This window comes from Gallinula chloropus (genome assembly GCF_964237585.1).
Source record: "Gallinula chloropus genome assembly, contig: HAP1_SCAFFOLD_438, whole genome shotgun sequence".
In the NCBI taxonomy this organism is placed as follows: Eukaryota; Metazoa; Chordata; class Aves; order Gruiformes; family Rallidae; genus Gallinula; species Gallinula chloropus.
Window position 1 is genome coordinate 39,765 of NW_028168393.1, and position 10,773 is coordinate 50,537.

Below are 10,773 nucleotides of genomic sequence, written 5' to 3' on the forward strand. Positions count from 1 at the left end.
GGCCCGAGAAGCACTCTCCGGCCAACGTGCCCAACGTCCAGCGACTGCTCCCAAAGCTGCTTTAAAATAAAATCAATAATCCTTGTCATTTCTTGTTGTGGCTGTGGAAGTGAAGACATGACCTGGATGGGAGGCATTTGATTTGTCCTGCGCTATTGAGAGAAGAGAAACCTTGTACAACACTTTGGAGAAAAACAGCTAGTGACACACAGTAAAAATATCATCATTAAAGATTGTGGGCTTTTAGCTTCCTACAAAAACAGAGAAAAAGCCAAAATACCAGGTGGTTATACTCTGTGTCTATTGCACCCACGTGTACCACCCGGCTTCTACCAGAACTACACTCTAGAGGAGGCTGAATAGAAATAGATCTCTCCAGAATCCCTTCTAAAGAATATCTCTGGTTACAGAGTAAATAGTTAACTGCAAGTAATCAACTGACTGTGACCCTCTCTGACCAACGCCCTGAACAGGACTAGATGTGCCCCAGAGGAGAGAAACCTGTTTATGTCTCGCAGCCTCTCAGGCAGCCCATGAGGTGCTCCTGGCACATCAGGGCTTTCCTAGCCAAGGGTACAGTCCTAACAGCGCCTTACATCACTTTCAGAGGCTACAGCATACGCCTCTTAAGAGTGGTCAGTGCACGGCAAGAGCTTCCAACCAACGGGTGCCGGCACTGAGAGACGTTCCTGGGCTGAGAATGAATGAATGATTTGTGCTGATCGCTTGGCTGCGCTTCGCACACGGAACTAGAGTTGCCAACGCCCTTCAGCTGTGACAGAGGGATTTCCCCTCGCAGGCGCTCTAACAGCTGTTTTGAACTGGGGGGCACTCGTGTAACTGGGGGCGCCCCCCCCCCCCCCCCCCCCGTCAGCGGGTCAGGAGGAGCCGAACTCGTTACAATTAATTATTAATTAACAAGGGGGGGGGGGCGCGGCGCCGGTGGCACGCAGGGGTCCGGGTGCTCCGGCGGGGCCCGGGGGTCTCAGGCCCCAGCGAGGGGGGGGGACGTGGGTCAGACCAGCGCCAGCACTGGGGGGAAAAGGGGGGGGGGTCAATGGGGGGCTGGGGGGGGGGGGGGTGGTGGCACGAAACCTTCCCAGGCGGCCAAGGGCGGCCGCGCCCGCGCCGCGCTCGCGTTCGGCCGGTTTCCGCCCCAAGTCGCCCCGAGGCTCCTCCCCCACTCGCCCCGCCCGGTGAGGCAGCGCGCGCGGATATGCAAATCAGCACCCGGGCGGCGCGCAGAGGGTGTCGGGAGCGCTCGGCGCAGGAATCTGCCCCGCGGCACCGGCACCGGGAGCAGCGGCACGCGGAGGGGAGGGTCGGGGTCCCCGGGGGATCCGCTAGGGAACGGGACGGGTGGGACGCGCCGGCGTTTCCTGGGGTGACACCCTGACTGAGGTAAGTGCGGCCGGGGATGTGCTGGTGTGCGGGAGGGCACCGGATCATCACTTGTCGGCCCGTTGGCTGAAGTCAGGTGCGGGATCTGGTCGTGCCGGGGAACGGGCTGGTGCGTGGCTAGGGAGGGGCTGCGGTCAGCAGCGGGTTGGGAGTTGGTACCGGCGGCCGGTGCCTGCACATCGCGCCCCGATCGGTCCCGCAGCGGGAGCGGCGCAGCCCGCGGTGCGGGGGCCAGACCCGGATCAAGTTCGGGCCCCGGAGGTGTTTCTGTCCCCCCGCCCCAGGGGGCAGCGGCGGCCGCGTTCCGCTTCTCCCGGCAGCGCTCGGAGGAGTTGGGGAGCAGGAACGGGCTGCTGGAGGATTTACGCCCACCCCGGGGGAGCAGCGCTGGGGCAGAGCTGCAGCCGCCCCACCCCCGCCCATCACCCTTGCGAAGAGGAAAAAGATGAGGAAGAGGAGGAGGAAGGAGCGGCAAAGCCCGCGCGATCTGACCCCCCAGCCCCGGCCCCGCTGCCAGAGGAGGGCAAGGGGGGAATTGGGGCAGCCCCCCAGGAACCCCCCCCGCCCGTATCCCCCAACATCCTCCCCAGAGACTCACAGTGTCCCCCCCCCCCACCCCCCCACCACCCCAGAGCCCAGACCCCGTTTCCTACAGCACCCACCGTTCCTCCCCAGCTGCCCAGCCCCTTCCCCAACAGCCCCCCAGACACATCTACGCATTAAATCTCCTTTATTGCTGCTGGGTGCACTCAGTAACCAGGGGATGGGGGGGGGGGGGGGTCTCACGCCCATGGTGGGGGGGGTGTCCTCTCTTTTGGGGGGTGGGTGATCCCCCGGGGGGGCCCTCAGGTGATGACACAGGTCTCTCTGCGAGCAAACCTGCGGCGCTGCTGGCTGAGGCCTCGCTCCAGGCGAGCGTCCTCCTCCTGTGCCCTACAGGGATAGGAAAGGTGTGTGTGTGTGGGGGGGGTTGGAGGGGGTCGGATAACCCCCCCCCACCCCCCCATCATCCCTCCCCAGGATCCCCCGCTCACGTCCGCTCGCGCCAGTCCAGGTCCTGCACCACCTGGTCTCGCTGGTTCACCAGTGACACCAGTTCCTCCAGTAGCAGCTGCTCCCGCTGACGCTGCGCAGAGGACTTCAGCCAGTCTGGGGAGGGGTCACGAAAAGGGGGCAGGTGGCAGGTTGGGGGGGGGGGGGGTGATCCCCAAAGCCCAGGGGGGCCCACAGCTGAGGGTCCAAGGAGAATCCCCACAGCCAGAGGGAGCTTAAAGCCCAGTTGGCCCCAGTCTGGGTGGGGGGGAAATCCCCAGCCCCGCTGTGTCCCGACACCAGGGGTTCGTGTGACACCACCCCCCCCCCCCCGGACCCACAGGTGTGCCGTGTGCCCCCCACCCCCGCGCCATGTCCCCCCACCCACCCTCGGTGGCCAGCATCGCCCGCAGCTCCCGGCTCAGCAGCTCGAACCGACGCTCCAGGTCCTGCTCCTCTGCCCTGGTGGGGGGACACGAGGGGATGGGGGTGTCACCAGGGCTGTGACACATCCATCCCGCCCCCCCACTCCTCGTGTCCCGGACCCCCCGCCCGTGCCCCTCACAGCAGCTGGAGCTGGTCCTGGCGCCGCAGCAGGGAGTTCTTCTGGTTAACGAGCGAGAACCATTCCTGGATCAGCTCCTCCTCCCGGGCAGGGTCCGCACCTGGGGATGGGGGGGACACACACACACGACACGGGGGACATGGGACACCCCCACCCCCTTCATGCCCGTGTGTCTCCAAGCCCCCTCCCCCTGCCCCCAGTGGGGTGTCCCTGTCCCCCCATCCCCCTGTCCCTGCACCCCCCTGTCCCCACATCCCCTGTGGGGTGTCCCTGTCCCCCCATTCCCCTGTCCCTGCACCCCCCTGTCCCCACGTCCCCTGTGGGGTGTCCCTGTCCCTGCACCCCCTGTCCCTGCACCCCCCTGTCCCCACGTCCCCATTGGGGTGCCCCTGTCCGCATTGGGGTGCCCTTGTCCCCTGCCCCGGTGTCCCCCTGTCCCCGCTGAGGTGCCCTTGTCCCCATCCCCCTGTCCCCGTGTCCCCCGGTCCCAGACAGGCTCCCAGTGCCCCTCCCGCACCCCCCCCGCCCCGTACCCGAGCGCATCAGCCCCCGCAGCTCCCGCTCCAGGGTCTCGGCCCGGGCGTCCACCCGCGCCTGTTCCTGCTCCAGCGCCGCCAGCTCGGCCCCCACGAACTGCCCGGTGTCCCGCAGCCTCTGCAGGGGGTGGAGGGGGGCACGACACCCGTGGGACCCCCCACCCCAGCGTCCCCGACCCTCCAGCCCCGCCACGGGGGCTCACGCGTGTCCCCAAGACCCCCCCCTGTCCCCTCCCATCCCACTCACGTGTCCCCCCCGCCCCGTTCCCCCCACTCCTCACCGGTGTCTCCTCTTCTGGGGGCCCAGGGTCTGCGGGGGGGTCTGGGGACACACACACAGAGGACACGAGTGGGGTGACCCCACTTCCAGCCTGGGGGGAGCGATGCTGTGTGTGTCCCCCCCACCCCCAAAACCACTCACCCGAGGGCAGCCGGCTCGGGGGGGCTGCAGGGAGGTTCCCGCTGCCCCCATCACCCTGCGGAGGGAAAAGGGGGGGTTATAGGGACCCCCCCCCCACACCGGGGCGGGGGGTCCCCACTCCAGCCTCCTCCCCCAGCATTAAGGCAGACGCCGCATCAAGGGGGATTCTCGAGGGGAAAGGGGGGGGGGGTGTCTCTCACCGGGGGGGGGTCCCCGCGCCGCTCTGAGCGCCGTCTCCGAAGCAGGTCGGCGTCCCGCAGGTGGGCGAGGGTCTTGGTGCGGGGGGGGGGCGCGGGGCCGGTCCCCGGAGGGGGAGGGGGGTGGCGACCCCCACCGGGGCGGCGCAGCCGGGGGGGAGGCAGAAGCTCAGGGCGGGGAGCGGGGGGGGCTGCCCCCCCGTCCTTTGCTGCTGCCCCTGTGCCCCCCCCGGCTGATGGGGGGGGGTGGGGGGGCTGCTCCGGGGTGGTGGTGAGCTGGGGGTCCGGGGGGATCCGAGGGGGAGGCTCTCCCTCCAAGGAGCCACGGTGGGGGGCAGAGGGGGGGGCTCCATCGAAGGGGCTGAGCTGGGGAGCTGGGGAGGGCTGAGGGGGCCTCCCCTGGTCTGCAGCGATCTGGGGGTCCGGGGGGGGCCCCTCCTCGTCAGTGCCAATCTGTGGGGCTGGGGGTTCCCGTGGGGGTCCCCCCTCAACGGAGCCAAGCTGGGCGTCCGGGGGGGGGCCCTCCTCGATGGTGCCAAGTTGGGGGTCTGGGGGTGTATGTGGGGGGCCCCCCTGGTCGGTCCCAAGCTGGGGGGCCGAGTGGGCCCCCCCGCCCACGCTGCTCAGCTGCTCATCCAGGGCCATCTCGGTGCTGAGCTGGGGGTCCAGGGGGGTCTGGAGGGGCCCCCCCTCAACGGAGCCAAGCTGGGGGGCTGTGGGGGGGCCCCCCTCGATAGCATCAAGCTGTGGGGGTGTCCGCGGGGGCCCCCCCTGGTCTGCAGCGACCTGGGGGGCTGTGGGGGGCCCCACCTCATCGGTGCCAATCTGTGAGTCTGGGGGTGTCCGCGGGGGCCCCCCCTCAACGGAGCCAAGCTGGGGGGCTGAGGGGGGCCCCCCCTGGTCAGCGCCAAGCTGGGAGGCTGGGGGTGTCCGCGGGGGTCCCCCTTGGTCTGCAGCAATCTGGGGGTCTGGGGGGGGCCCCTTCTCATCAGTGCCAATCTCTGGGTCTGGGAGTGTCCGCGGGGCCCCCCCCTCAACGGAGCCAAACTGGGGGGCTGAGAGGGTCTCCCCATGCCCGGCCCCAGCCTGAGGGTCTGGCGGCTCCTGGGTCGGTCTGTCCTCCGCGGAGCAGAGCTGGGGGTCCGCAGGGGTCCCTCCCTGGGCGGTGCCGAGGGGGGGTCCCGGGGGGGGCTGCAGGCGGGCCCGCACCTGGCTGAGGTAGGTCATCACCCCCAGCCTGTCGGGGGTCGGCGGCAGCACCATGTCGGCCGGGTCCAGCAGCCGGGGGACGCCCAGGGCTGAGAAGGCATCGAAAGCCTGGGGGGGGGGATGGGGGGGCGGATGGGGGGTGGGGAGGGGGCCACCCTGGCAGCCAGACCCCCCCCGTGCCCCCAGGACCCTGTTCTCCCCTCCCCGTGCCCCCAGCCCCGCTCACCAGCTTGTTGTTGCCTCTGATGTCCAGGGGGTCCAGAGCCTCGTAGTCACTGGGCGGGGGGGGGAGGAATTGGGGGGGGGGGGGGGGCGCTTGGTCACATCAGGGGTCCCCCGGAGCTGGGGGGGCGCTCAGAGGGGTCCCCACGTGCACCCATCGTGTCTCTCCAGGGGGCCGCCCTAAAGTGCCCCCCCTGCCCCCAAAACACCCCCAGGGTGTCCCCACACCTGGGTCCCCCCCCACGCCCACAGTGTCCCCAGGGTGCGCCCCCCACACCCCCCCACATCCCCAGGCTGCCCCCCTGCCCCCAGGCTCCCCAGTCTCGCCCTCCCCAGGCTCCCCCTCCCCAGTCTCCCCCTCCCCAGTCCCCCCAGTCTCCCCAGCCCCCCCAGTCTCCCCAGCCCCCCCTCCCCAGTCCCCCCAGTCTCCCCAGCCCCCCCAGTCTCCCCAGCCCCCCCCTCCCCAGTTCCCCCAGTCCCCCCTCCCCAGTCTCCCCCTCCCCAGTTCCCCCAGTCCCCCCTCCCCAGGCTGTCCCCCTCCCCAGGCTGTCCCCCTCCCCAGGCTGTCCCCCTCCCCAGCCCCCCCAGCCCCAGCCCCGCTCACAGCAGGCGCGGGCGGTGCCGGTGCAGCAGCGCGCAGAAGGCCAACCCGCTGCGCCAGGAGGTGCTGAAGTTGGTGACCCGCACGCCCCGGTACCCGGCCGTGGCCTCCTGGCACCACGCCAGCAGCGCCCCGCTGCCCCCCCCGGGGGGGGGCTGCCACCGGCGTCAGCACCCGCACGCCGACCCCCCCGGCACCCACAGACCCACCCACAGACCCCCCCGCGCACCCAGAGACCCACCCAGAGACCCCCCCGGGCACCCACAGACCCCCCCCCGGGGCACCCAGAGACCCCCCCGGGGCACCCACAGACCCACCCAGAGACCCCCGGGGCACCCACAGACCACCCCGGGTACCCACAGACCCCCCCGGGCACCCAGAGACCCCCGGGGCACCCACAGACCCCCCCCCGGGCACCCACAGACCCCTGGGGCACCCAGAGACCACCCCCGGGCACCCAGAGACCCACCCAGAGACCCCCCCCTTCCTTAATTATACAGAGAGGACCCCAAAAAACACCCCCCCCCTTTCGCCCCCATCAGACGCCCCCAGCAGCGCATGGGGGACCCAAGCAGCCCCCCCCACCCCCCCCATCACATTTGGGGGTACTGAGACCCCCCCCCACCCAGGGGAATCCCCCCCAGACCAATTGTGGGTTTCCCAGTTTGCCCCCAGCCCATACTGGAGCCTCCCTCCTCCCCCTCTCACCCAGGGGGTCCCCAAAACATCCCCCCCCCCGCCGCAGCCCCCAGCCCCATTTACCTCTGGGATTTCCGGGGGGGGGTCGTCCCTTTGTGCCCCAACTTGGGGGGGGGACCCAGGGTCACACTCCTCCGGGGGGGGGGCTGCAGGGGAGAAGCTGATCAGGGAAGGGGGGGGGGGGGGGGGAGGTTGGGGGGCTCAGGGTTTGTCAGGGGACCAGACCCCCCCCCCCCACCCCCTCCCCAGACTCACCTTTGCCTGGGGGGGGCTCTTCCTCCTCCTCCTCCTCCTCCGCCAGCACCTGCAGCTGCCGGGATGAGTCTGGGGGGGTCGGGGGGGTGTCAGGGCTGGATACCCCCCTCCAGGAACCCCACAACCCCCTCAGCACCCCCCCAATATCCCCCCCACACACCCCCCAGCATCATCCCCCAACCCCCCCAGCACCCCCCAGCATCCCCCCCAAGCCCCCCAGCACCCCCAAACCCCCCAGCACCCCCTCCACCACCCCCCACCCCGCCCCCCGGACGCCGGGACCCACCTGGGGGTGCAGGGGGGGTCCCCGCCCGGCGCGGTTCGCCCCCCCCCGGCACCGCCGCCCCCCCCTCGCCCTCCTCGGGGTCGCTCTCGAAGTCCCCCAGGTCGGCCACGTCCCCCGGCCGGCTCAGCAGGCTGGCCACGCTCTGCATGTCCTCGTCCCTGGGGGCACCGGGGTCAGGGGGGGCCCTGCAGACCCCCCCCAGCACACCCAGACCCCCCCAGACCCCCCCCAGCACACCCAGACCCCCCCAGACCTTCCCCCCCAGCACACCCCCCCTGGCCACGCTCTGCATGTCCTCGTCCCTGGGGGCACCGGGGTCAGGGGGGGCCCTGCAGACCCCCCCCAGCACACCCAGACCCCCCCAGACCCCCCCCCAGCACACCCAGCCCCCCCCAGACCTCCCCTCAGCACACCCAGCCCCCCCCAGACCTTCCCCCCCAGCACACCCCCCCCGGCCACGCTCTGCATGTCCTCGTCCCTGGGGGCACCGGGGTCAGGGGGGGCCCTGCAGACCCCCCCAGCACACCCAGACCCCCCCCCCAGCACACCCAGCCCCCCCCAGACCTCCCCTCAGCACACCCAGCCCCCCCCAGACCTTCCCCCCCAGCACACCCCCCCCGGCCACGCTCTGCATGTCCTCGTCCCTGGGGGCCCCGGGGTCAGGGGGGGCCCTGCAGACCCCCCCAGCACACCCAGACCTCCCCCCAGCACACCCAGCCCCCCCCAGACCTCCCCCCCCAGCACACCCCCCCCGGCCACGCTCTGCATGTCCTCGTCCCTGGGGGCACCGGGGTCAGGGGGGGCCCTGCAGACCCCCCCAGCACACCCAGACCCCCCCCCCAGCACACCCAGCCCCCCCAAGACCTCCCCCCAGCACACCCAGCCCCCCCCAGACCCCCCCCCCAGCACACCCAGCCCCCCCCAGACCCCCCCCCAGCACACCCAGCCCCCCCCAGACCTCCCCCCCCAGCACACCCCCCCCGGCCACGCTCTGCATGTCCTCGTCCCTGGGGGCACCGGGGGTCAGGGGGGTTGGGGGGGCCCTGCAGACCCCCCGCAGTGCACACAGCCTCCCCCCCCAGCCCCCCCCAGCACACACAGCCCCCCACGACGCCCCCAAGCCCCCCACGATGTCCCCAGGCCCCCCAGAAGGTCCCCCAGCCCCCCACGATGCCCCCAAGCCCCCCAGAAGGTCCCCAGGCCCCCAGAAGGTCCCCAAGCCCCCCAGAAGGTCCCCAGGCCCCCCACGATGTCCCCAGGCCCCCCAGAAGGTCCCCCAGCCCCCCACGACGCCCCCAAGCCCCCCAGAAGGTCCCCAGGCCCCCCAGAAGGTCCCCCAGCCCCCCACGACGCCCCCAAGCCCCCCAGAAGGTCCCCAGGCCCCCCAGAAGGTCCCCCAGCCCCCCAGGACGCCCCCAAGCCCCCCGCGGCCCCCTCCCCGCTCACGTGGGGTGCCCCTCGCGCAGGACGCTGGCGCTGAGCCGCAGCCGCAGACTGGCGGCCGCCACCTTTCGGGACCGGGGGCGCAGGGACAGGGTCAGGGGGGCGCCCCCCGCGCCCCCCGCCCCCGGCACGGCGCCCGCCAGGCGCCCCAAGTCCAGCGGGGCCCCCGCGACCACCGAGCGCCGCCCCCGCGACTCCTGCCAGGGGAGGAAAGGGGAACGGGGGGGGGGGGGGGGGTGTCGGTTACCCGGGTCCCAAATCATCCCCCGGGACCCCCAAACCGCCAGTGGGGACCCCGGGGGGGGCACTACACCCCCCTACCCCCGGCTCAGGGTGCCCCCTCCTCACATTCTCAATGAGGAAGGTCCACTCCTTGGTATCGTAGGTCGTGGCGTGGGGGTCCTGGGAGGGACAAAGGGGAGGGGTCTCAGCACATGGGGGGTCTCAGCGCATGGGGGGTGTCAGCACGTGGTGGGGGGGGGATGGGAAAAGCGGGGACCCCCCCAGAGGGAGGGGGACAGACCCGGTAGAGGGTGACGACGACCTCGATGCTTTCGGGGACCACCCAGACGACCATCCCCCGGTAGGGGTTCTCGATGCCGGGCTGCCAGCTGTGGGGCTGCACCCCCCGTCAGCACGGGGACCCCCCCGAGCCCCTCAGACTTCCCCTGAACCCCTCAGACCCCCCCCGAACCCCACAGACCCCCCCGAGCCCCTCAGACCCCTCCGAGCCCCTCAGACCCCCCCGAGCCCTACAGACACCCCCCCCAGGAACCCCTCAGACCTCCCCGAGCCCCTCAGACCCCCCCTGAACCCCTCAGACCCCCCCCGAACCCCACAGACCCCCCGAGCCCCTCAGACCCCTCCGAGCCCCTCAGACCCCCTCAGGAACCCCACAGACACCTCCGAGCCCCTCAGACCCCCCCTGAACCCCTCAGACCCCCGGCGAACCCCACAGACCCCCCCGAGCCCCTCAGACCCTCCCGAACCCCTCAGACCCCCGGCGAACCCCACAGACCCCCCCAAGCCCCTCAGACCCCCCTGAACCCCTCAGACCCCCCCCGAACCCCTCAGACCCCTCCGAACCCCACAGATCCACCCCCGAACCCCCAAGACCCCCAACAAACCCCACAGACCCTCCCGAAACCCCACAGACCCCCGGCGAACCCCACAGACCCCCCCGAGCCCCTCAGACCCTCCCGAACCCCTCAGACCCCCCGAGCCCCTCAGACCCCCCCGAGCCCCACAGATCCACCCCCGAACCCCCAAGACCCCCAACAAACCCCACAGACCCTCCCGAACCCCACAGACCCCCCCGAACCCCACAGACCCACCCCTGAACCCCCCAAGACCCCCAACAAACCCCACAGACCCCCCCGAGCTCCTCAGACACCCCCTGAACCCTCCCAGCACCATGGATCCCCCTCCACTGAAGCATCCCGCCCCTCCCCCCAGCACTCCACGCCCCTTCCCCCCCCCAACCCCCGGGACCCCCCCGGGACCCCCCCGGGACCCCCGTCCCACCTTGGAGCAGACGCGGCGGTTCCTCCTGCTCCAGACCACCGTCAGCTTGTCGGGCTGCCTGGGGGGTCGGGGGGGGGGCAGGGATGGGGTGGGGGGGGGTCCCCCGGCAGCCTCAGCCCCGAGGGACCCCCGGAGCCCACGGGACACCCCCCAAATCAGCCCCCCCCCGCCCCCAATTCTCAGGGGCCGCCCCACAGATAACGGCAGCGGGGGGGGGCAGCCCCCCCCCCCCGTGAGTCACCCCACGTTGCTCAAGCGCGGCCGCACCCCACGGAGGGGGGGGGGGGGGGCAGGGGGGACCCCTCCCTCCGGCCCGGGGTGTCCCCACCCCCCCCCGGCAGGTGGCTGGGGGGGGGGGGAGGGGCAAAGGGCTAAGTTTAGA

At 71.7% G+C, this 10,773-nt stretch overlaps 1 protein-coding gene across 1 annotated transcript; it reads right to left on the minus strand.

The window, feature by feature from the left end:
- Positions 1-2,122: 2,122 nt before the first annotated feature.
- On the minus strand, positions 2,123-10,489 carry LOC311204535 (EH domain-binding protein 1-like protein 1). The gene is made up of 17 exons (XM_084280945.1): positions 10,392-10,489; positions 9,391-9,486; positions 9,216-9,269; positions 8,871-9,064; positions 7,425-7,582; positions 7,139-7,207; positions 6,947-7,029; positions 6,188-6,339; positions 5,588-5,636; positions 4,156-5,469; positions 3,956-4,010; positions 3,816-3,856; positions 3,532-3,652; positions 2,999-3,098; positions 2,822-2,895; positions 2,436-2,550; positions 2,123-2,334 (listed from the first exon to the last, which is right to left on the minus strand). The coding sequence occupies exons 2-17, from the start codon at positions 9,442-9,444 to the stop codon at positions 2,247-2,249; spliced, it is 2,721 nt and encodes a 906-aa protein (XP_084137071.1). The 5' UTR covers positions 9,445-9,486; positions 10,392-10,489; the 3' UTR covers positions 2,123-2,246.
- Between the last annotated feature and the right edge of the window lie 284 nt (positions 10,490-10,773).